At 42.1% G+C, this 26366-nt stretch overlaps 1 protein-coding gene across 1 annotated transcript; it reads right to left on the bottom strand.

The window, feature by feature from the left end:
• LOC136505285 (receptor-like protein 7) lies at positions 1 to 6596 on the bottom strand. The gene is made up of 2 exons (XM_066500435.1): positions 6489 to 6596; positions 1 to 3000 (listed from the first exon to the last, which is right to left on the bottom strand). The coding sequence occupies exons 1-2, from the start codon at positions 6594 to 6596 to the stop codon at positions 16 to 18; spliced, it is 3093 nt and encodes a 1030-aa protein (XP_066356532.1). The 3' UTR covers positions 1 to 15.
• Positions 6597 to 26366: the final 19770 nt, after the last annotated feature.

The raw sequence follows: 26366 nt of genomic DNA, 5'->3' as shown, positions 1-26366 counted from the left end.
AAGAGGTGTCAAGAGTCAAGATTGCTTCCATCTTTGTCTTCCACATACCACTATAATGGTAATTGAAAAGCAGATGCCAAATCCCAAAGCAGTGAAGATGAAAAGCAGTACATCTGCAGGATTTTTCTCTGAAGCGAATGGTAAGCTTGTTTCTGTTTGGTTTATGCATTGATTGGACATTGGAGGTCCACACAAACCAGTGTTCCCAAGAAAAGAGCTATTGGAAAATGTGGAGAACTGAGATGACTCTGGTATCCGTCCAGACAACATGTTGTAGGATAGATTTAATGTCGATAGGAAGTTTAGTGATGCTAGCTCCTGTGGAATTTCCCCATATAACTGATTTGAGGAGAGGTCCAATGTCTCAAGGTTCTTCAGGTTGCCAAATTGAGCTGGAATTGAACCCCCAAGAGCATTGTGAGACATGTTGAGCCCGTGAAGGAGCACAAGATCCCCAATGGTCTCAGGGATAGTACCCCAGAATGCATTGTCTGAGATATCAATCAGCACAAGGGTTCTCAATATCTTTGTGATGGTGACATAACTCCCTTTGTATGTTATTGAAGCTGTGAACTGGTATGTTTGCCCATGATAGTATTGATTTTCCATGATTAATGTCTCGTTATCAGACCTGGTCATCATAGACTTGAGCATCATAGCCCATCGTACTGGCAGGGTGCCACTGAAGTTGTTTGAGGCGATATCAGCAATTCGCAGTTCTGTAAATTCACATTTGTTTGCTTCTTCGGTATTGTATGATGGATTCAATAACTTTCCAGTGAACTTGTTAGATTTGAGGACAAGAACTTGAAGTTTGGGAAGTGTACTCAACCAACATGGGAATGAATCACTAATCTGATTGCTTCCGATGTCAAGGAGCTCGAGGTTCCTGCAAGCAACTAGAGATCTGGGTATTTTCCCTTCAATCCAATTGTCACTTAAATCTAACACTTCAATTGCACAGCCTTTGCCAATGTGATCAGGTAACTCTCCAACAAGTTTATTTCCTCTTAGATTTAATACTTGCAATGCACTGACATCCTCCATTAAACAAGATGGGATTGAACCACTTAAGTTGTTATAAGAGAGATCAATGACTTGTAGACTCCAAACTGCACCACACATTGATGATGGAATATTGTTAGAGAGCCTATTTCTAGAGGCCTTGAAAATGAGAGTGCCATTGAGGTAAGTATATAAATCAAGAGGCATGGATGAGAACAAGTTGCTCGAGTAGTCAAGCGTGACACTGCCACCTCGTGGTATAGGTAGGAGCCCCTTGAAATTGTTGAAACTGAGATCAAAGTATTCTATGTGAACAGGAAGCAAAGGTTCAGACCCAATACTTGTAAACATATTATGTGATACATTCAGGAGGAACATGTTCGATCCACTCCAAGTTTCCCATGCCCAATGCGGTATTGCCCCATGGATTTGATTATCAGAGAGGTCAAGACCAATGATGCCATCAAGATGCCTCAAAATGTTGGGAAAGCTAGATATTCTGCAAGATGCTAAACGTAGGAATTCGAGTTTGGGAAAGGGCACGGTCGAAGAACTATTTTCTCCTTCCACAACATGCAGTTCATTGTTTGAGAGATTTAAGACAGTTAGATTTTGCATTTTTGAGAATGCAGATACTTGCACTGTGCCTAGAAAAGTATTTGACTGCAGCAGGAGGGTTTGTAACCTAGTCAAATTTGAGATCTGTGGAGGTATCTTCCCATAAAAGTTGCAACTGTACAGTGCTAATTTTGTCAATTCCCTTAAGCTTCCTATCCAAGAAGGTACTTGTCCAGATAATCCACAGTAAGAGAACTGGAGAACAGTCAGAGAAGTCAGGTTTGAGATCCACGACGGCATGGATCCTACTAGATGCAACCCAGACACCTCAAGCAACTCCAAAGATTTGAGCTCACCTATCGCAGAGGGCAGTAATCCAGAAAAGCCCCGTGCACCAAGGCCCAACATCTTTAGAGACTTTAGATTGCCTATGGAACTTGGTATTGTACCTGAGAAGTTTGTGTTGTCGACAAACAAATTCTCCAAGCTGCTGTCCTGAGTGAAAGTTGGCAGAACACCAGAGATCCCAATATTTTCAGAGATGTCAACTGTTTGTAACTTCTTGTGTTGGAAGATGACGGGTGGGAACCATCCTTCAAACTTATTAGTTGAAAGCTGAAGAACTGTTAGGTTTGAGAAGCCAGCCAAGAACTCAGGCACTGAACCAGACATGTGATTATAATGAAGTTCGATAATTCTGAGATACTGCAAGGACGACATTGACTTACATATGGAACCTGACAGTGAACAGTAAGGTAAGCTGAGAACCTGAAGGTTAGAAGTGAATCTGGCCAAATCGTTGCACCAGTGTGGTCCGTTGCCTGACAGATTCACCATGCCCAAATGGAGCTCCTCCAGGTTTGTGAGCTCGGCAAGCAAAATGTCCAAGTTTGGCGCTGAAAGCTGCCAAAAGGAATCTGAGTCGAAGTACATGGCACTGTTTTCATTGTCAAAATCAACAATATAGAAGCTTGTGGAGAGATCAAGATAAACTAGGTTCTTGAGGCGACCGATGCCAGCTGGCACAGAACCAGCAAAGTTGGTATCAGAGAGGTTGAGGTAGCTTAGCTCGATGAGCTGCTCAAAGCCAGTGGCAGGGAGATGGGCCATGTTGAAGTTGTTGCCGGAGAGGTCGAGATGATTGAGTGAGCTTAGGCTGAACAGTTCAGGTTCGATGCTGCTGGCTTGCAGCTGACGGCCACCCAAGTCGAGGAAGGTTACGCGGCCATCTGCCTTACCACAGCGGACGCCATCCCAACTGCAGCAGTCTGTGGCGGGGACCCATGACTGAAAGGTGGTGGAATCGCCACCCGTTGTGTTGAAGGATTTCTTCAGACGGAGGAGGGAGGATGCCTGCTCTAGCAGACAGGGAACCGGCGTTGTGGACAAAGAGTTGGTGCTGCTTGTCGACACAGCAAGTGTGTATATGGTGTGGATCTGTAGGAGAATAAGCAGCATGGTTAAAAATGGTTGGAGGTGACACAGATCAGTACTTACTAATGGAGGATGATCAGAGGATGGAACATTGCTTTGTTTGCGTAGTATATATAGAGTTATCTACCTACACTGTATTTTCAGTTTTTCACACATGTAGCAATGCAAATTGTCAGTAACCAAAGTCACGAGTCATAGTTGTCCACCTAACTGAGGCTGTCTTTGGTCGAGTTTCTGAAAAATGCTTTTGCTTTTGTGTTTTGTGTACTATAATTTTGGAAGCACCTTGAATCCTATTTTTGACTTTTGGCTTTCTGCTTTTCAAAATGATAGAAATGTAGAGTTGTTTTATAGATGCTTGAAGGGAGACAGTGAGAAGGGGTAGGTTTTATACTTGTTCTACCTAAGCAACTTGCATTCACAACAACTTTTTCACAGCTCACAACTCACATCAGCTTTTCCACAGCTCATAGTTAAACCAAACAAACCCTTAGTACCTAACTCGAAAATGGCCAAAATTGGACAAGCTAATAAAAGAATCCAATAGAAATACTAATAGAATATTAGACTGAATTATAAGATGAAAGAATCGCAAGATAAAAACATAATATGGATGCTTATGTTTTGATAGATTGAAAATAGTAATTACACTTGGTGAAGGATGATGTGGGTAGTTTGCATGAAATAAGATTGAAAGCTAGTGGATGAGTGATGTGGGTATTTAATGGCTCATAACGTGGATAGGTTGCATGTCGACATTAAAAACTAGTAGAGGAATGACGTGGCATTTTATAGGGATTATGTTGATAGCTTGCATTCTGAGATTGTTCCAAAGCTAGTGGAATTTGCTTTTATATGATATATAGATATAGATAGCGAATATATAAGAGAGGCCGAGTTTAGTCAAATTTTTAGGCTCTCACGATTTTCACATGAATAGTAAACAAATTTCATACGAACTAGTTCAGCTTAATTATAACATGAAAAACGTATGATTTAGGGTGAAAAACAAACGTTCCAAAGCAGCCAGGATGCAGATATAATAAGCATATCATTGGAGGCTTGTCTCCCCAATCACTATAGGGCACGCGTGCTCCGCTAACCGAAGCGGCGCACACAATGACCCCATGGCCGGAACTGAGGAAGAAGGGGGCGGGGGCAAGGGCGGGGGCAGGGGCAGGCGGTGGGCGGAACTGCCAGCGGCGAGGTCGCCATGGCCAGGTGGTGGATGAGGAGACGGCGGCGGCGGTTAGGGTTTCAGAGGCTCTGCTTGTAAGTAATGGCTGCAGCAGCCACGACGCTGCTGCTGCAGCAACTACTTCTACGTCTAGTGTTCAGGACTGAAAGAAAATAGTTACAACGCTGCTGAAGTAGCACAAAGCGAGCAGGCCGAGAGTTTGTGACCATCCATAGCCGGAGGTCTTTGAAGGAGGGATCCGAGGCGGTGGCCGGCCGTGCGGTAGTTGCGGGTTGAGGGGCGGTGAGCGAGGTAACGGCGGTGTCACCGAGCGGGCAAAGGAAGATAATCGGATGGGCTGTGCCGGCGGTGGGGGCGAGGAGTCGCTGGTGAACTCCTGGATTGGCATTAGGGAAGGGCGGGTTCGTTTGACGGGGGTGATAGGTGGGCGATGAGGTCGCTGGCGAGGTCGTTGGCAGCCTAGGTGGCGGTTGAGGTGGGTGGGGGTAGGGCTAGCCAGCTGGGGCTCCTTAGAAATAAGAAGAGAAGAATACCCGAGGAAGAAGAAAGAAGAAAGTGTGCGCTTGTATCTATAGTGGCACGTGCGTGTGAGAGGTAAGAGGATCGGCTTGTCTCTTCCTCTTCCAGGCTCCAGCCCCCAAGCACCTACGCTGGATTCCCTCTTCCAAAGCGGGCCTTAATGTTGAGCACTCATACTATGCTGAAGAATTATTTTATTCATTATGCAAAAATTATTTTGTCACTTAATGTACTTCTGGCCCCGTTCGCTTGGCTGAAATTAGCTGAAAACACTATTCCGGCTGAATTGTTGTAAGAGAAAAACGTTGTTCCGGCTAAAAAAAAGAAGCCAAATAAACCGGATTATAAGGTAAGCCGAACGGGGCCTCTGTGTCGTGCATATCTTTGCAGTATTAATAACGCGTAAAGAAAAGCAATTCCAATTGTTGGATGAAGCACGAATGCAGCAGCCAATGCAAGGATAAAAGGAAAAGAGAAATTAAAGGAATCTAATTAAAGGAACAATGGAAAACATACGGAAAGAATTTTGTGCAGCGACACTTACAGTCTTCATCTTTTTTTTTTTTTGATTTTTTCTGCGTTTATGGACTACAAGCATGATATATTCTGCTTGGGATAACAAAACCGTGAACTCTTCAACCTTCGTTTTCGTACGTTTAATTTGCAAGTATAGGTTCAGGATGGACAATAAACAAGATTTTTGCATTAGCCTAATGCTTGGCTCTTCCATTTAAATTCCAATTTCCAATACATTACAATGATCTCCATGGGGCTGAAATACCAGAACACGATTAGATACATTACAGCAAGATCAAACTACATTTTCCCAATGAGAATAATTCCACTTTTGGGGTTCATAATTCCCTCGACAGTCGTTGAGACATACATATAGAGGGAGAGATAATAACCGGCAAAGAACAACCAGGTATGTCTGACTATCTCTTGATGTTTGCATTTCTGAGCATTTATTTGGCTTTTAACGACGTTGAATGTATTATCAAACTACTAGAAACCTCCTCTTAATTTCAATGGAGAGGAGGGTCACTACTGGAATCTCGCATTTTTCTATGGGTGATAATTTTTTCTGTGTGTTTTTTTTCGGTACGCACAAAAAAAATTACGATTTTTCTGTCGGTTCCAAAATATCCCGACAGAAAAATACTAAAACCCACAGAAAAATCGTATAATTTATTTGTGCGTGACAATACACACACAGAAAAAATCAGCACTCACAGAAAAATGTAATTTATTCTGTCGGTTCTTTAAAAATGCTCCTTACTATCCTGTAGCCACTTTGAGTTACGATATTCTGTAGCCACTTTGGGTTACGATAATTACTATGTCAATTTACGAGATTATAGTAACTCCTTACTAAGTGGTTTACTATAACGTTATGGTAAATATCCTTTTGTGTTATATTTACCCAACTATCGTAAATATGTATTGACATTATCGTAAATTAGTATATAAAATTATCGTAAATGGAGATGGCTACAGAATAACTTATTTTATAGCCGGCTACTGAATAGCCTCTCCCTATATATATATATATATATATATATATATATATATATATATATATATATATATATATAACAAAAGCTATATATCTAGAAAAGCCAAGACGTTTTATAATAATTTGGAATAGAAGGAGTACTATCAAATCAAACCATTAAAAGTGTAAAACCTCCTCTTCATTTCAATGGAGAGGAGGATCGCAATGCCATGATGATTCGCCGGGCATAGTGCAAGAGGAGCATCGTAGGGCTCGTACCGGACGATGATTTGCGAATGCCATGGTAGACACCTCCGTCGCTAAGATGATCAGCGTCAGCGTGAGGAGGAGAAGGAACACCGGCGGCGACCAGCCAGTCATCCTCATTTGCGCCGCCGCGGATGCTCCACACTCCGTTCCGTCACGTCGGCAAGACCCCGGGGCAAGTGGCTAACTGATCTTGGCGTAGGCACAGGTTTTTCGCTATCGCTTGTGTGTCATGCATATATGCACATATGTATGTATATATAGAAGGCCGTCAGTCTAGCCATGCGTAATGAGTACCATTATTTTATTGCTTCACAAGTGGCAGCACCAAGTTAAAAAAGCCAGCTTCTAGATCATCTATATCATAGTCATCATTAGAGTTTGATACAGCTTAGCTGCAACCTAATATACACCCGTGATCATTAGACCTACATGTATATATGCACCCGTGATCATTAAGTAGAGGCCCGGCCAAGCCGCGTACTTTCTTCGTAATGTAGAGGCTAAGGTGCTGTTTGGTTGGCTCGTTCCCGGCGTGATCCGATCACATCGGCACAATTGTTTCCGTTGTTTATTGTTTGTTTGTGGCACCCTGTGATCGGTTGGCACAAGAATGGTTACAGCAACTTCAACAGTTCGGCTAAAATTACTAGTCAAATTTTATAGATTAGCTATTTTATAAAATAGAAAACTTCTCAAAAAAGAAAGGTCTGCAACAGCTTTGTTTTTTCTCATCTTCAGATAGCTAGCATCCATAGTTGGCTTTATATAGCCACATAAAATTAAGGGGCCGGGATAGTCAATTTTCTATTTTACAAAGTCAGATAGCACATCTATTGGAGTCAACTTTTTACTATATAAATTTTAAAATAGCCTCAATGCTCGACCCTTTTACGTCCGAACACGACGGGGAAGTGCTCGTGCTCTGCCTGCCGTTTACTCCGCTGGGACAAGAAAAAAAAAGAGAGAATCGATTCCCTTTCCATTACCGCCGTGGAATGGTTACCTTTGCATTGAAGTTGTCTTTCTATAACCAAACAGCATCTAAGACCTTCTGTGCCTTTATCTAAAAAAACAACCAGGCGCGTGTTGCGTCAACGTTGACTATTCATGCATATCTTTTCACACGCACGACGCAGAGTTGTGTGCCATGCTCATGCATGTGATTCATATGTGTGCATAGTTCCATCAACTGGACTGATTCGTCGCGCTAGCTAGCTATATACCTACTGGAACCTGCAGCGAATATGAACCTGGCAACCCCGGGTCGAGCCAAGGTTGACTGACTTCTAAGCCTGCTTCGACGTAGCTTCAGTACATGTGCCAGCGACATGTGATGTGAACCGGTCTGTATTCGACCGGAGCATGCACACCTGTATTATATACTTCCTCATACCAAAATAAATGTCATTCTCAGTTAAATATTTTAACTTTGACTAAACATATATAAGAAAATATAAATATTTAGAGTTCATAATTAGTATCATTAGATGAATCATTATATATATATATATATATATATATATATATATATATATATGATAATAATAATAAACTTATTTGTGGATATAAATGTTGTTTCTATTTTATAAAAAATTCAGTGAAACTTAAGAAAGTTTGACTAGCATGTATTTCATAGTGATATTTATTTTGGAACGAATGGACTATAATATTTTATATTTTATATTGTCCTGAAATGGTCACTTGAGGCTACAGGAACGTGTTATTTGTGTCAGAATCACATGATGACATGTACACACCCTTTGTATTGTTAAGAACAAATGGATCGGACACTACGCCAGATTCTCACACTAGGAACATGGGCATTTTTACTGTAGGGGCGGCTGAGGTTGGGGGCGTCCCTACAGTGGGCGTCCTTGAGCCTCAGCAACCCAGCCGCCCGAAGCCGCCCCTACAGTTGGGGTTGATCTGTAGGGGCGGCTCAATCACCAGCCGCCCCTGCAGTGCCCATTTGTAGGGGCAGCTGCCACCAGCCGCCCCTACTGATGGTGCACGAATAAATAGTAGTCACCCCCTTCTTCCACCTCATGACACACTCTTCTACAAAAAAAAAGTTGGGAGGTCTTAGGCTCCTCCTAAAAATTGCTCTACTAAGGGGGAGGTTTTGATCTCAAATCCTTTGGTGGAGAGGCTCTAAAAGGTAAGGAAATGCTTCTCCAACTCTTTATTTGAAGTTTAATTCGTTGGTTAGTGAGTAATTTGATTTTTGGTTTTCTCTCCCTTCCATGGAGCTTGAGCTAGTTATGAGTGAAATTGGACCCTAATTTTCACTATACTAAGGTAAATTAGGTAGGGAAGTAAGATTGCATCCTTTGTTAGTACATCTTTGTTGATTTTAGTGTAGTATTAGTGAAGTTTGGTGCATGTGTCATGAAACCCTATATCTAGATCTAGATCGAGGATTTTGTTTTTTTCTTTTTCAACTTTTTCTTTATGTGACTAGGGTTTGCATGTAGGTGAATGTGTAAGATTTTAATTGTTGCTAATGTGTAAAATATCCTCTACCATGGCTACTAATTATCATTTAATATTTATTTTGATTCCTTTCTATAATGTGTGTTTTTAATTAGTTATGGATAAATAGGCCATTAATTAATTATCCTCTACCATGAAATTGGAATGGAGTTTGCATGAAAGGTAGTGGATGAAATATTAAATGTTGCTAATTGTTTTCTTTGAAATTGTTTATTTGAACCAATTAATTTATATTTTAAAATATTTATGCATTAATAGTCAATTAATTAACTATCCTCTACTACCATGGTGTGTGTCTCAGGTATATATAATTATTCTCGAGTAATATTCTTTCTTTGGTTGTTTTGTTTCTATAAGATGGACTACAGGAACTCTTGGATGTATAGTTCGTTAAGACACGACGCTTTTTTCCGTGATGAGGTGGACAAATTCATCAAAGCCACAGAGAAGCATGCAGCGACGTTGAAAGAGAATAGTGACACGATTATTTGTCCCTACAAAGATTGTAAGAACCTTATTACATTTCGAGATGTGAGTACCATCAAAGAACATTTGATTAGGAGAGGATTTGTTCCGGACTACACAGTGTGGATTCATCATAGTGAAACAGTGGTTGTTGATGACAGCGACGATGATCTAGCTGATGAAGCTGAAACCCAAGCATACTTGTCCCGATTCACAGATGATCTTGAGCAACAAATGGATCGTGACTATGGCAATCAACAAGGTGGTGGCTTTGGCAATCAACAAGGTGATGATGATGCTGGTGATGCCAGCAATGATGGCGAAGCACGTGAGGGGGATGCAGATGACGGTGACAACTTGGACGAAATGCTTGGGGCCTTTGGACTAGAAATATTAGAAAAGAGCAAGAGAGGTCTAGAAAATCTTGAGAGGGTGACAAAAGCATCGAAGAAGACTGTGTATGATGCTGAGAAGGGCTGTCCGACATACTTTACACTGCTATGTTTTATGCTTGAGCTACTCATCCTGAAGGCTAAGTACGGCTGGTCAGACTGCAGTTTCGATGATCTATTGTGCCTCATGTCACGGTTGCTCCCACGGCCGAACACAGTTCCCGCCAACACATACCAAGCGAAGAAGGTTATAAGTCCACTCACATTGGGGGTTAAAAAATCCATGCATACCCCAACCACTGTATCCTTTTTCAGCGTGGCACATCATTCGAGACTTTAGATACATGTCCTAGGTGTGGGGCTAGTCGGTACAAGAACAATGACCTTCAAAGTGGGGTGGAAGCCTCCACAGGAAAGAGGAAGAAGGGTGGGAAGAAGGTGGTGCAAGAATCTCAGCCCCTAGAGGAAACTCCATTAGGCAACGATGCAAATAAGAGAAAAATTCCTGCCCTGGTTATGTGGTACTTGCCAGTGACCGACCGCTTGAGGCGTATGTTCCTAAACCCTAAAGAAGCCGCACTGATGACATGGTGGGATGATGAGCGCAAGATGGATGATGATACGATCGCACACTCGGCTGATTGTAGCCAGTAGCAAGCGTTCGATGCCAAGTACAAAGCAGAATTCCGTGATGACCCATGGAATGTACGGTTCGGCTTGAGCACCGATGGAATGAATCCCTTCAATGAGAGGATGACCGACCACAGCACATGGCCAGTCATCTTGACCATGTACAACCTCCCAACGTATTTGTGTCAGAAGAGGAAGTACCTTCTCCTCACCATTCTTATCTCTGGACCCAAACAACCAGGCATTGATATAGACGTGTTCTTGGAGCCTCTGATGCAAGAAATGGAGAGGCTATGGAGGTATGGGGAGCCGATGTATGATGCGTTCCAGCGGGAGGACTTCATATGCAAAGCAATAATATTTGTTACTACCAATGATTACCCCGCGCTGTTTGCCTTGTCTGGACAGTTCAAAGGCAAGACTGGATGCTTAGTCTGTTTGGATGGTACTAAATGGGTGTTCCTAGATGGATCTAGGAAGATAGTTTACATAAGGAACCGGCGCTTCTTAAAGACAGGTCACAAGTACCACAGCAAATTGTACCTAAGATACTATGGCAACATCCCAGAGGATGAACCCCCTCTAGAGAGACGTCGTAATGGAGAACATGTGTTCAGAATGGTCCAAAACATACACGTCATCTATGGAAAGAAGAATCCGGATGGAACGATCAGAGATAGAAGCACACCTCCCATCGAAGGTGTACCATTCAAGAAGCAATCGATCTTCTTTCAGTACCTGCCTTATTGGCCAGACTTGGAGGTCCCCCATGCCATTGATGCGATGCACGTGCAGAAGAATGTCTTTGAGAGTCTCATGGCTACCTTGATGGACACGGGCAAGTCAAAGGATGGTCTCAGATCATGGAAAGACATGGTGCAGCTGAACGTGATGCGGGAGCTTTAGCTGGTACAGTAGGATAATGGCAAGTATAGTCTTCCCGTGGCTAGCTTCAACCTAACCCTAGAGGAGAGGAGAGCTATATGCAATTTCCTTAGGGGGGCAGAGTGCCGACTGGGTTTTCAGCAAACCCAAAGAAGCTAGTGTCGATGAAGGACCTATCATTAACATACTGCAAGGCTCACGATTGTCATGTGATGCTGACAGTGTTCCTACCAATTGCAATCAGGGCTATAAAGCCAGAGTTCCTAAAGATGGCCATCACCCGCATGTGCTACTTCTTTTCGAAGATCTCATAGAAGACGATTCGCAGGCAAGAGCTGAGTGACCTACATGAATTCATGGTGAAGACCCAGAACCAGCTAGAGATGTGTTTACCTCCCGCTTTTTTTGATATAATGGTACATCTCATGATTCACCTGGTTCATCAGATCGAGGCGTTGGGCCCTAGCTTCTTGCATGAAATGTGGTCCTACGAGCGGTTCATGTCGGTTCTAAGCCGATACGTGCATAACCGAACACACCCAGAGGGCTCCATGATAGAGGGTTATAATTCCGAAGAAGTCGTCGAGTGCTGCCAAGAGTGGCTAAAAGTACAGAGAGGGATTGGTAATCCCGATTCTCGTCACAAGGGAAGGCTAGCTGGGAAGGGCACAAGTGGTAGGAAAGTGTTCCTCGATAATGATTACAGAGAGGTGAGTCGGGCGTATTATAGTGTATTGCAGATAATCAGATGGGCTGTGCCGGCGGCAGGGGCGAGGAGTCGCCGGTGAACTCCTGGATTGGCATTAGGGAAGGGCGGGTTCGTTTGACGGGGGTGATAGGTGGGCGATGAGGTCGCCGCGAGGTCGTTGGCAGCCTAGGTGGTGGTTGAGGCGGGTGGGGGTAGGGCTAGCCAGCTGGGGCTCATTAGAAAGAAGAAGAGAAGAGGACCCGAGGAAGAAGAATGCGCTTGTATCTATAGTGGCACGTGCGTGTGAGAGGTAAGAGGATCGGCTTGTCTCTTCCTCTTCCAGGCTCCAGCTCCCAAGCACCTACGCTGGATTCCCTCTTCCAAAGCGGGCCTTAATGTTGAGCACTCATACTATACAGAAGAATTATTTTATTCATTATGCAAAAATTATTTTGTCACTTAATGTACTTCTGTGTCGTCGTGCATATCTTTGCAGTATTAATAACGCGTAAAGAAAAGCAATTCCAATTGTTGGATGAAGCACGAATGCAGCAGCCAATGCAAGGATAAAAGGAAAAGAGAAATTAAAGGAATCTAATTAAAGGAACAATGGAAAACATACGGAAAGAATTTTGTGCAGCGACACTTACAGTCTTCATCTTTTTTTTTTCTGCGTTTATGGACTACATGCATGATATATTCTGCTTGGGATAACAAAACCGTGAACTCTTCAACTTTCGTTTTCGTACGTTTAATTTGCAAGTATAGGTTCAGGATGGACAATAAACAAGATCTTTGCATTAGTCTAATGCTTGGCTCTTCCATTTAAATTCCAATTTCCAATACATTACAATGATCTCCATGGGGCTGAAATACCAGAACACGATTAGATACATTACAGCAAGATCAAACTACATTTTCCCAATGAGAATAATTCCACTTTTGGGGTTCATAATTCCCTCGACAGTCGTTGAGACATACATATAGAGGGAGAGATAATAACCGGCAAAGAACAACCAGGTATGTCTATGACTATCTCTTGATGTTTGCATTTCTAAGCATTTATTTGGCTTTTAACGACGTTGAATGTATTATCAAACTACTAGAAACCTCCTCTTAATTTCAATGGAGAGGAGGTGGACAAGGATGTCCGGGAGGAAGGGGAGTAGGCATAGAGCAAGAAGACGATCCTGGAGGGACCCGTACCGGACGCATTGCGAACGCCATGCTAGACACCTCCGTGGCTAAGAGGATCAGCGTCAGCGTGAGGAGGAGAAGGAACGCCGGCGACCAGCCTGTCATCCTGATCTGCGCCGCCGCGGATGCTCCACTCCGTGTCGTCACACCGTCGACGATCGATCCCTGGGCAAGTGGCTAATTAATCTTGGCGCAGGCACATGTTTTGCTAGTTTGTGTTTGCCATGCATATATGCACATATGTATGTATATATAGAAGGTCGTCTGTCTTGCCATGTGTGATGAGTACCATTATATTATTGCTTCGCAAGTGCCAGCACCAAGTTAAAAAAGCCATCTGCTATATGCAACCAGAATATTAAATTTTTCTTAGTGTTTTGGCATTCAAAATTTAGTATAAATTTTTTCTACTAAATGACTCCTAGTGATATTCCCATGTGCTATAACTAGTGGTAGTGATTTACTACTACTTAAAAACACTAGGAGAATTCAATCATTTTAGTATCAGTAGAGTTTGATATAGCTTAGCTGCCAACTAATATACTCCCATGATCATTAATTAAACCTATATGTATATTTGCACCCGTGATCATTAAGTAGAGGCCCGGCCAAGCTGCGTACTTTCTTGGTAACGCACTCCTTCCATCTCAAAATAATTGATGTTTTATGTTTGTCCTTAGTGAAATCATTTTAAGTTTGATCAAATTTATAGAAAAGAATATCAATATTTATGACACCGAATACGGAAAATATAAAAATATATTTCATGATGAATCTAATAATACTTATTTGATATCATAAATATTAGTATTTTTTGTATAAATTTCGTCAAACTTTAAAAAAATTGATTTAGAACAAATGTAAAACATCACTTATTTTAGTACGGAGCGAGCCGAGGCTAAGACCTTTTGTTCCTTTATCTGGAAAAAACAACCAGCCTGGCCTATGGACGATGATCAATCGATCCAACAGGATGCGTGTGTTGCGTCAAGCCGTCAACGTTGATTATCCATGCCTCTTTTCACACTGCACGCACACGACGCAGAGTTGCGTGCCATGCACGACGCATGCATATATGCATAGTTCCATCAACTGGACTGATTCGTCGCGCGCTAGCTAGCCATACCTACTGGAACCTGCAGCGTATGTGAACCTGGCAACCCCGGGTGGAGGCAAGGTTGACTGACTTCTAAGCCTGCTTCGACGTAGCTTCACGGTCCGTTTGCTTGGGCTTCGGCTTTGGCTTTTTTTTGTCCAAAAGCCAAAAGCCTAATTAAAGGAATTGTTTTTGGAGGCTGTTTTTTTAAGAAGTAGCTGCTTTTCCGTAGTACATTTTTGAAAGCTGGTTTGACTCTATTTTTAGCTTTTGCCTTTCTGCTTTTCGAAATTGGTGGAATGAAAAGCTTTTTTATAGTTGTTTCAAGAGAGATAAAGATAGAAGGTATATTTTATACTTGTTTAACTAAACAATTTTTAGCTTTTCTACGGCTCACAGCCCACAACAGCTTTCCTATAACTTACAGCTCACAGCAGCTTTTTCCCACAACCACAGTTCAACCAAACACACCCTCAGTACATGTGCCAGCGACATGTGATGTGAACCGGTCTGTATTCGACCGGAGCATGAACACCTGTATTATATACTTTCCCATACCAAAATAAAATATGAATATTTAGAGTCCATAATTAGTATCTTTAGATGAATCATTATATATATATATATATATATATATATATATATATATATAATAATAATAAACTTATTTGTGGATATAAATGTTGTTTCTATTTTATAAAAAATTCAGTGAAACTTAAGAAAGTTTGACTAGCACGTATTCTTTAGTGATATTTATTTTGGAACGAAGAGACTATACTATTTTATATTTTATATTGTCCTGAAATGGTCACTTGAGGCTACAGGAACGTGTTATTTGTGTCAGAATCACATGATGACATGTACACACCCTTTGTATTGTTAAGAACAAATGGATTGGATTCTCGTCCATTTGGCCTAATTGGCTAAGCCCTTGTTTAGTTACCCCAAAATGCAAACTTTAACACTATGCAAAAAGAAGATTCCCCATCACATCAAACTTGCGGTACATGCATGGAGTACTAAATGTTGACGAAATCAAAAACTAATTGCACAGTTTGGTTGTACTTTGCGAGATGAACGTTTTGAGCCTAATTAGTCAACGATTGGATAATTATTACCAAATACAAACGAAAAGCTACAGTGCGCTACAGTGCTAGAGAATTTCAGGCGGCGCTAATTCGGCCGACAACTAAACGGGGCCTAAATAAAAATCATCGTCGTAAGCCAGCAAGGAAAGACAACGATTATTGTGACTAACAAATGGATCGGATTCTCGTCCATTTGTTGGCTAAATAAAAATCATCGTTGTAAGCTAGCTAGGAAAGACAACGATTGTGACGGACAAATGGATCGGATTCTCGTCCATTTGGCCTAATGGGCTAAATAAAAATCATCGTTGTAAGCTAGGGCTGCTTGGAGAAATTTGAAAGAATCTGGATAAATCTAGAGAAATTTATGAAAGAGTGAACAGTGTTTTCAGCAGTAAACACTAAATTCCGGAGGAATTTTGCACCAGCCGGACGCCCCCTAGATAGGAAAGACAACGATTGTGACCTCTTAAGTTTTTTATTTGAATGGATTGGTACATGCAACTTAATATGGTATCAAAAACAATAAATCTTGAGTTAACTAGTATAATAAAATAAAATAATTGTCGTTTATTCCATGTCAGAGGCCTGAGGGAGCCTCTCCCATCAACCTTATGTTGTCGTAAGAATCACTAATACAGCAGGGCTTTAGAGACGGCTGGCTTGCCTCCAGCTCTCTTATTCCGTCCCTACAAGCTGCCTCTAGAAATCGATTTGTAGAGGCGGTTGCATTTTGAGCCACCTCTACAAATCGTTGTCTAGAAATTACAAATTTAGGCAAAAAAAGGAGGGGCGGGGGAGCCGAAAAAAGCAAAATTTTTAAAATCAAAAGTCCTTAATTATTTGCACGCTGCACAGCCACCGGCACTCAAACTCACGATCTATTGTTTCGTGCGTTTGTCCTCTAACCACTCCACCCATACAACATTTATGTTTAAATGAGATATTCATTCTCCTCATTTTATCTTTATCCAGTTTTCAAATGAGTATTTGAGACCCTAAATGAATTCGAATGAAAACATTGTCAACTACAGAGTTGCATAACTTTTTGAGATCTACGACTTTCATTTTGGTCGTTTCTCCATCCGAGATCGTTTAGAAAATTCAAATTTCCAATGTGAGAAGTTCAAGCGTAATTTTTCACGCATAGATGATTCAAATAAAAAAGTTTTTAACTATAAAGTTGCATACTTTTTGAGATCTATAACTTTTGTTTTGATTGTTTCTCCATCCGAGATCGTTTGAAACATCGAATCTCAAATGTGAGAAATTCAAGCGTAAATTTCCATGCATAGATAATTTCAAATAAAAAAGTTGTCAAGTACAAAGTTGCATAACTTTTTAAGATCTACAACTTTTGTTTTGGTGGTTTCTCCATCCGAGATCATTTGAAAAAATCGAATTTCAAATGCGAGAAATTCAAACGTAATTTTTTATACATAGATGATTTCAAATAAAATAGTTTTCAATTACAAAGTTGCATAACTCTTTGATATCTACAACTTTTGTTTTGATCATTTCTACATCCGAGATTATTTGAAAATTTAAATTTATTATGCAGCTCCTATTTTTAAAGGCGGGGGAAATCGATTTCTAGAGGCAGAGGCAGCTGAAAATAGAGCCGGTCGAAAACAACAGTCGCCTACATGGCCCTGTTCGGCTTACTCTATATTCGGCTTACCCCATATTCGGCTTGTTCGACTTGTTTTTTCAGCCGAAACATTGTTTTTCTCTCATAACAATTCAGCCGGAACAATATTTTTCAGCCAGTTTCAGCCAAGATTCAGCAAGCCAAACAGGCCAACATATATGCACCCGTGATCATTAACAGGGGCGAAGCTAGGTGAAGGCATGGGGGTCGGCCGACACCGATGACTTTGCCGTAGCCTGTTAAAGCCAGCGATTTTTCACCACGTTGGACCCCAATAGAAAATATATTGGACCCCAGCGAGTTGGCAGCCTAGCGGTTCGGCCCATCTTCTGCTTCCTAGACCTGGAACGTGATTACATTACGTGAATGTAAATTGCAACCAGATACTGTACACGCAGCAGCCCAGAAGGCTAAATGTTTGCCTCCAGCCTCCGCTACAGCCTGGAGCCCTAGACTGAGTAGTCGTCGTTTCATCTTCCGATCTCCATTGTTCTAGCATTTGGCAAGCGGCGCCGGTGCCCAGCGCCCAGCGGCCGCTCATTCGTTCTCTGTCTCGCGTCTCAAAGACGCTAGGCGCAAATCACACTGACGACTTGCTGGTGGCCGGCGGCGATAAACTCTCTGTCCATCTTCTGTCTGCCTGTCCAGGTACCCCAAATACTCTATTCTGCAATTGCTAATTAAAACAATCTAGTCCGAAATATGAGGTCCGAAATATGAGCATCTTACTGTCCTCAAATGAAAAAAAATTAAAACTATAAAGTTGTAGATCTCATCGAGGTCTACAATTTACATATAAAAATTATCTTCATCCGATATCGTATTGAAGGGTTTTTTATTTTTTGAAATTTGAGTCTCATCACGCGTGAAACAATTTTGTCGCGTGATGAGACTCAAATTTCAAAAAATAGAAAACCCTTCAATACGATATCGGATGAAGATAATTTTTATATGTAAATTATAGACCTCGATGAGATCTACAACTTTATAGTTTTAATTTTTTTCATTTGAGGACAGTAAGATGCTCGAAAAAATAATATAAAATTTCAGCACCATATTTTATCGCGTGATGAGACTCAAATTTCAAAAAATAGAAAACCCTTCAATACGATGTCGGATGAAGATAATTTTTATATGTAAATTGTAGACCTCGATGAGATCTACAACTTTATAGTTTTGAGTTTTTTCATTTGAGGACGTTAAGATGCTCAAAAAATAATATAAAATTTCGGCGCTCCCGAAAATATCAAAAGTTACTGTTCATCCGCGAAACCGTCCAGAAGGATGAAAGTTAAACTTTTTCGTGAGTTGGAGTACCAAAGTTGTCCGGTTTTGAAGTTCGAGGTTGAAATCCATACTTTGATGAAAGTTGGAGGGTGTAAATTATACTTTACCCTATTTATTTTGGAACGAAGGGACTATAATATTTTATATTTTATATTATCCTGAAATGGTCACTTGAGGCTACAGGAACGTGTTATTTGTGTCAGAATCACATGATGACATGTACACACCCTTTGTATTGTTAATAACAAATGGATCGGATTCTCGTCCATTTGGCCTAATTGGCTAAATAAAAATCATCGTCGTAAGCCAGCAAGGAAAGACAACGATTATTGTGACTAACAAATGGATCGGATTCTCGTCCATTTGTTGGCTAAATAAAAATCATCGTTGTAAGCTAGGAAAGACAACGATTGTGACGGACAAATGGATCGGATTCTCGTCCATTTGGCCTAATTGGCTAAATAAAAATCATCGTTGTAAGCTAGCTAGGAAAGACAACGATTGTGACCTCTTAAGTTTTTTGTTTGAATGGATTGGTACATGCAACTTAATATGGTATAAAAAATTATAAATCTTGAGTTAACTAGTATAATAAAATAAAATAATTGTCGCTTATTCCATGTCAGAGGCCCGAGGGAGCCTCTCCCATCAACCTTACGTTATCGTAAGAATCACTAATACAGCTGGGCTTTAGAGGCGGCTGGCTTGCCTCTAGCTCTCTTATTCCGTCCCTACAAGCTGCCTCTAAAAATTGATTTGTAGAGACGGTTGCATTTTGAGTCACCTCTACAAATCGTTGTCTAGAAATTACAAATTTAGGCAAAAAAAGGGGGGTCGGGGGAGCTGAAAAAACCAAAATTTTTAAAATCAAGAGTCCTTAATTATTTGCACGCTGCATAGCCACCGGCACTCAAACTAATGATATATTGTTTCGTGCGTTTGTCCTCTAACCACTCCACCCCTACAACATTTATGTTCAAATGGGATATTCATTCTCCTCATTTTATCTTTATCTAGTTTTCAAACAAGTATTTGAGACCCTAATTGAATTCGAATGAAAGCATTGTCAACTACAAAGTTGCATAACTTTTTGAGATCTACGACTTTCATTTTGGTCGTTTCTCCATCCAAGATCGTTTAAAAAATTTAAATTTCTAATGTGAGAAGTTCAAGCTTAATTTTTCACGCATAGATGATTTCAAATAAAAAAGTTTTTAACTATAAAGTTGCATACTTTTCGAGATCTATAACTTTTGTTTTGATTGTTTCTCCATCCGAGGTCGTTTGAAAATTCGAATCTCAAATGTGAGAAATTAAGCGTAAATGTTCATGCATAGATAATTTCAAATAAAAAAGTTGTCAAGTACAAAGTTGCATAACTTTTTGAAAGCATCTAGGCCCCTAGTTGGGTTTCGGTGATTAATGACAATACGAAATTACTATGACTAACGTGTATTTTGCAGAGGCAATTAAGTTAGGTCATGGTAATAGCAATTGATTGGGCAATCATGGTTGTCATGCCCCTACGATGGAAATCGTTTCGGTCTTCAAAGGATGGACGACAAAGTTAAGGATAGACTAGTTCTAAGTGTCATTTGGTGTTGAAGAGACACTTAGAGTAGTTTAGGACTTTATTTTTCCTTTGGCCGTACTATAAAGAGGGTATGGACTAGAAGCTTGACCTGGGTGAGTCTAGTCGGTTAGGTGTGGTGCACACTTGTCAAATCTAGCACTAGGTAGCTCCTAAGTTGCCCTAAGATCAATTGGAGAAAACTTCATTCACATATGTTTGCGAGTTGGAAGTAAATGGAGGGTCAAATGTTGACCGGACGCTGGTTCCGGTGTGACCGAACGCTGGCGGTAGAGTCCGGTCAGTTCATTTGATCAAGCAGATGTTGTCTGGTGGGACCGGACGCTGAGTGAAAAGCGACCGGACGCTAGGTGTCAGCGTCCGGTCAACTCCATTAAGGTTCTAGAGAGGGAGAATCCTGATCGGACGCGTCCGGTCAGTGCTGACCAGACGCTGGTCAGGTTCCGGCTACTGACCGGACGCTGAACAGCGAAGCGACTGGACTCTGGCTTCCAGCGTCCGGTCAATATCAGTAAGGTTCTAGAGAGCAGTTTTTGTGACCGGACACGTCCGATCAGTGCTGACCGGACGCTGGTCAGAGTTCGGTCACAACTTAACTGCTCGGTGGTGGGGAGAACTGACCGGAGCGTCCGGTCATCCCGCAGTGGCACATAACGGTTCGTTTTGAACGAGGGTATATAAATACTTCCTCTATTCATTCAAGGGAGTACTCTTGCCCATTTCAATAGCTGAGAAACACCCTTGAGAGTGCCAAGGAGAGCAAGAGCCTAGTGAGGTGATTGAGATTTAAGAATCCAAGATTAAGGCCTCATTAGCAAAAAGAGAGTAACAAGTGTGCATCCACCCTTCTCATTAGGCTTGTTGTGGTCAAGTGAGAGTTCTTGCTTGTTACTCTTGGTGATCGCCATCACCTAGACGGCTTGGTGGTGATTGGGAGTTTGGTGATCATCCGGTGGAGCTTGTGGATGACCTAACTCAAGTTGTGAGCGGTTGTGGGTGATTCACCACGACAGAGTGTTGACAAATCAACCCGTAGAGAGCACTTGATCCTTGTGCGGATCAAGGGGGAGCTACACCCTTGCGCGGGTGCTCCAACGAGGACTAGTGAGGAGTGGCGACTCTTCGATACCTCGGCAAAACATCACCGCGTTCCTTCTTCTCTATTTACTTTAAGCATTTACTTTGAGCAATTCAATTCTTGTCTTTACATTCATAGAATTACCATGCTAGAGTAGGATTGGAACTTAGGTTGCAAAACTTTTGTGCGGTAGAACATTAGAAACACATTCTAGGCACAAGGGGTGAAGTGGGCTAAGTGTAGGGTTTAATTATTGCAAAGAATTTTAGAATTAGCCCAATTCACCCCCCCCCCTCTTGGGCATCTTGATCCTTTCAATTGGTATAGGAGCCTCGTGCTCATGTATTTAGGCTTAACCGCCTAGAGAAAGATGTCCCACGGGGATGGACCACCTCCTATCTTTGAGGGAGATGCTTTTCCGTATTGGAAAATCCGCATGGAGGCGTATTTAGAAGCTCTAGATGTTGGAATTCTTAGAGCCGCCTCTTAAGATTTCCCAAAACCTAGGGATCCCACACACCTTCAAGGCGATGAAGTGAACTATGAAAAATGAAATACAAAGGCTAGAAACACCATCTTTAGAGGCCTTTGCAAAGATGTGTTTAACCGGGTGAGGAACCACAAGGACACCCATGCACTATGGTTAGACATTTGTGCGCTCCATGAGGGAACTAAGAGCGAGCGTGAGGAACGCTATCATCTTGTAATGAAAAAGCTTAATTCTTTTGAGATGCTTCCTAAAGAGAGTGCTAATGAAATGTACTCATGCTTGAATGTTCTTGTAGAGGAAGTCAATGGGATCGGACTTACACAAATCCAACCATCCTATGTTGTAAGAAAGATCTTGAGTGTCCTCCCCATTAACAAATATGGGCACATCTTCATTAAGGTGATCTTTCCACCACTACACCAACTCAAATCTTGGGAAAGATCAATGCTCATGAGATGTACATGCACATCACACCACAAGATGGCTCATCCTCTACCAAGAAGAAAGACAAAGACTTAGCATTCAAGGCTAGCCAAGAGAAGGGCAAAGCAAGAATTGAGTATGAGAGCTCAAGTGATGATGAAGTTGATAATACAAGTCTTGCTCTCATGGTGAGAAGAACCTCCAAGATGCTAAAGAAGCTCAACAAGAATGGCGTTAAGTTTGATGGGAAGAAAAAGAAGTTCTTCACTAGCACTAGAAGGAAGCCAATCTCGGAGATGGATTGCTACAATTATGGAGAACTTGGTCATCTAGCACATCAATGCACCAAGCCCTCGGCGTACAGCAACGAGTCCGTCCACAGCTGCCTCGACGGATACACATTGATGGCAAGGGTGGTCCATGGCCCATAGTACGATCCGAGCACCCATGACCTTGATGGAGAAGTGGTCATGAGGGCGGGAGGAGGCAAGAAGCATGGTCGGTTCTGGATTGGCGATGGCACAATCGACACAGCCAGTACTCCCACTCTCTCCAAGATTCAAGCATGGAGCACGGGTTCCAGTCCGACGATACGCCCACGGCCGAACTCTACATGGTTCCAGATGAACATACTCTAGGTTATTTTTGTTTTATTCATCGTTCATTGATTTTTACATACTTTTGCATTGCATTGTAACATTGGGATGAAATATTGTAGGCTCAGCTAGAACAAGAAATGAGGCGCTGGGAGGAGCTAGAGGCGAAGATGGAGGCAGAGCGGCAAAGGATGGAGGCAAAGCGACAGAGGATGGAGGTAGAGCAGCAAAGGATGGAGCTGCAGATGTTTGAATATATGAGGGGTGTTTATGCTGCAATCGGTCAACCTCCGCCACCGATGCCAGTCCCTCCTCCTCAACCTGCTCCAAACACTATTTCAGGCACTGTGAGTCGCTTTACAACCTTATAATCACCGTTTCTAGTTTATGCAGAATCAATTTTACAAAGATGCCTAGACACTAGAAACTTAGTGACTAATGCTATATGTTTGTTACCAACTAGTACGAGGAGCGCCGGATCCTTTGCTGGATCTGTCCCGTGGGGGAGATGAGGAAGATGAGAGGGGAGCGGATGGGAGGCGGCTGCTGAGAGGAGTGGCTGAGGGGTGTCTGGGAGAGGCGTCAGTGTGGGATCAGGCTAGGGTTTGGGTGTTATTTTATAGATCGGAGCATTGATCTCAGCCGTCCAGTCATTTGTAGGGGTGGCTGGTGATTGAGCCGCCCCTACAAATAGCAACACCAGAGGGCGGCTGGTGAGTGAGCCGCTCCTACAAATAGCCACCCCTGCTGTTCCATTTGTAGGGGCGGCTGGTCTCTGGGCTCCCGAGCATGCTACTGTAGGGGCGGCTCCATCACCAGCCGCCCCTACAAAAAATTTGTCCCGTTGCTACAAACCATTTTTCATGTAGTGCCACCTATGGTACATATCCCGCCAAGATTCAAACTGTGTTTGACACGACTTAATATATGTACACTTGTTCAAACATCAGAATGTACACTACATTTGGGAGCCAATGTGTTGAAACACACGCTCACTTGGATGCACAAGAACGTTTGATAGTATGAGATAGCACGTCGATAATAATTTAAATCAACTCAGTACAAAATAGTTGTTGAAGTACTAGATATATGGAAACCATCAAATTGCTTTAATCACTTAAGAGCATCTCCAGGAGTACCTTACCAAGTCGGCACATTTTGTACCGGTCAACACACTGTATAACATTGGGAAATACGCCGAGCTATTTGTTTCTCAGATCATGAGGTTACATGGGGTACCAATGATCATAATCTCAGATCGAGGACCATAGTTTATAGCTCACTTTTGGGAACATTTGCATAAGGCTTTGGGAACTAAACTAATCAAAAGTTTAATGTACCATCCACAAACCTCTGGGCAGACTGAACACGTGAATCAAATCTTAGAAGACATGTTGAGAGCATGTGTTATATCCTCTAAAGGATCGTGGGAGAAGTGGTCACCTTTTGTGGAATTCTCTTACAATAATAGTTATCAAGAGAGTATCAATATGGCTCCTTTTGAAGCACTTTATGGCCGAAAATGTAGGACCCCCTTGAACTAGGTTGAGCCCGGGGAAAGGAGGTAGTATGGTGTTGATTTTGTTAAGGAAGCACTTTATGGCCGAAAATGAGAATTCATCGCTTTAAGCGAGTTCTCCTTATTCTTCCTGCTTAGTTACAAATACTCCTCGGATTGCCTATATTGCTTGAAGTCCTTCTGCTTGGTGTACTCTCCACCATCCCAATTTGGCTCTTTATCCTCAAGGATAGATTTCTTATATAATGCCCCCTTGAAAGTCTTGAAGCATGTCCCCATGATTTCTTTTGCTTTTTTTCTTGACTTGCTCCTTGTCATAGTCCTATGGGAAAGTGAAATATTGTGGGATCCATTTCTCCCATATGTCATCCTTCTCACTTTCAGGAACCCTCCAGGGTCATCATCTTTCTCAATCCACTTCCTATACTTAATTGGGATGTAGTGCCTTACAAGTGCCCCGATGACAGTCTTGTATTTGGCCGTAGCTTTTTTAGGTGCGAGCGGCTCACCGACTTGGTCAAACTCAGTGATGTGCCAGCGTGCATTCCTACTAGTAGGAAGCTATGACACGCCTCGCTTGGTTCTGGCCTTGCTGCTAGCTGAACCATCTGGCTGCTTGGTCGGCTCAACCTCCTGCTAGAGACACCAAGTAAGCTAACATACTCTCAATTAATTAGCATGTGTGGCTACCTAGTCACATGATACCTAAGTTACCTGGTCATCTTGGTCATCTTGATCTAGCTCGAGAAGAGTGGTAGGGGTCCATGGTACCTCATTCTCACCATCCTAATTGTTACCGCCACCGTTTGTCGGATCATGCTGCTCTCCCGTCCTACCGATATCAGCCGCTTCTTGTTGCCTATCATTTCTTGGGTGACGAGTTAACGGGTGATGACGAGTCATGGCTGTGACATGATCGTGGTCAGTTTTAGCTGCATACAACTACTAGTAGCATTTGTGCATATATATTACCCAACTAATAGAGATTTACTACAAAGTCTAATAATAAGTCCACAAATAGTTCACGTACAACAAATACCTTGTTTGATTGGCTCCATACGACAAAGTCCACCTACTATTCTACGAAACAAAGCCTACATCAACTTCCAAATAAGAAAAGCAATGACCATAGCCATAAATGAAAGCATGGCATCTTTCCAAGACCAAGGAGCAATTCTCCTAATCTTCATATCTCCGGTGGGTGGCTCCTCTTCAATCTCCACTACCAGCGGATGGCCATGGTTTGCACTCATTGGACCATAGTAGGCCCTCAAAGCTTCAGCTTCTATGTTGTATTTTTTGTACCAATTACCTGGGTATCGATTGACTTGAGCATAGCAATGTTCCCAGGTAAGGTAGATCCTAGGCATCTGACCAACATGCACTACCTTTCCTAGGTCATATATTATCTGAAAATAGAATCTCTGTAGACCCGTCTAAGGTGCAAGAGGTCATGGACTAGAAAGCCCTGACTTCGGTTCATGAAGTTTGGAGTTTTCTAGGGCAGGCAGGCTACTATCATCGTTTCATTCCCGATTTTTCCAAGATATCTAAGCCCATGACCAAATTATTTCAGAAGGATGAGAAGTTTAATTGGACTCCGGAGTGTGAGGCTGCTTTTCACACACTATGGACCTTACTGACAACAGCTCTTGTTTTGGCAAAACCTGATATAGAAAATCCCTTTGATGTGTTTTGCGATGCATTAGGGACCGGTCTTGGTTGTGTGCTAATGCAAGAGGGCTAAGTCATTGCCTATGCTTCCTGGCAGTTGAGAAAACATGAAGTCAACTATCCTATGCATGATTTAGATCTTGCCGTAGTTGTTCATGCCTTGAAGATATGGAGACATTACTTGTTGGGAAATATATGTCGCATATACACTGACCACAATAGCCTCAAGTATATCTTCACTCAACCAGAGCTGAACATGAGACAATGTAGATGGTTAGAGGCCTCCCGCATACACAGCAAGGTTACGACTCGATATGGGTCATTATGGATCACCTTACCAGGTCGGCACATTTTGTACCGGTCAACACACAGTATAACATTGGGAAATACACCGAGCTATTTGTTTCTCAGATCATGAGGTTACATGGGGTACCAATGACCATAATCTCAGATCGAGGACCATAGTTTATAGCTCGCTTTTGGGAACATTTGCATAAGGCTTTGGGAACTAAACTGATCAAAAGTTCAATGTACCATCCACAAACCTCTAGGCAGACTGAACGCGTGAATCAAATCTTAGAAGACATGTTAAGAGCATGTGTTATATCCTCTAAAGGATCGTGGGAGAAGTGGTTACCTTTTGC

This window comes from Miscanthus floridulus, chromosome 14, assembly GCF_019320115.1.
Source record: "Miscanthus floridulus cultivar M001 chromosome 14, ASM1932011v1, whole genome shotgun sequence".
NCBI classification, from domain to species: domain Eukaryota; kingdom Viridiplantae; phylum Streptophyta; class Magnoliopsida; order Poales; family Poaceae; genus Miscanthus; species Miscanthus floridulus.
This window is presented reverse-complemented; position numbering and strand designations above follow the sequence as displayed.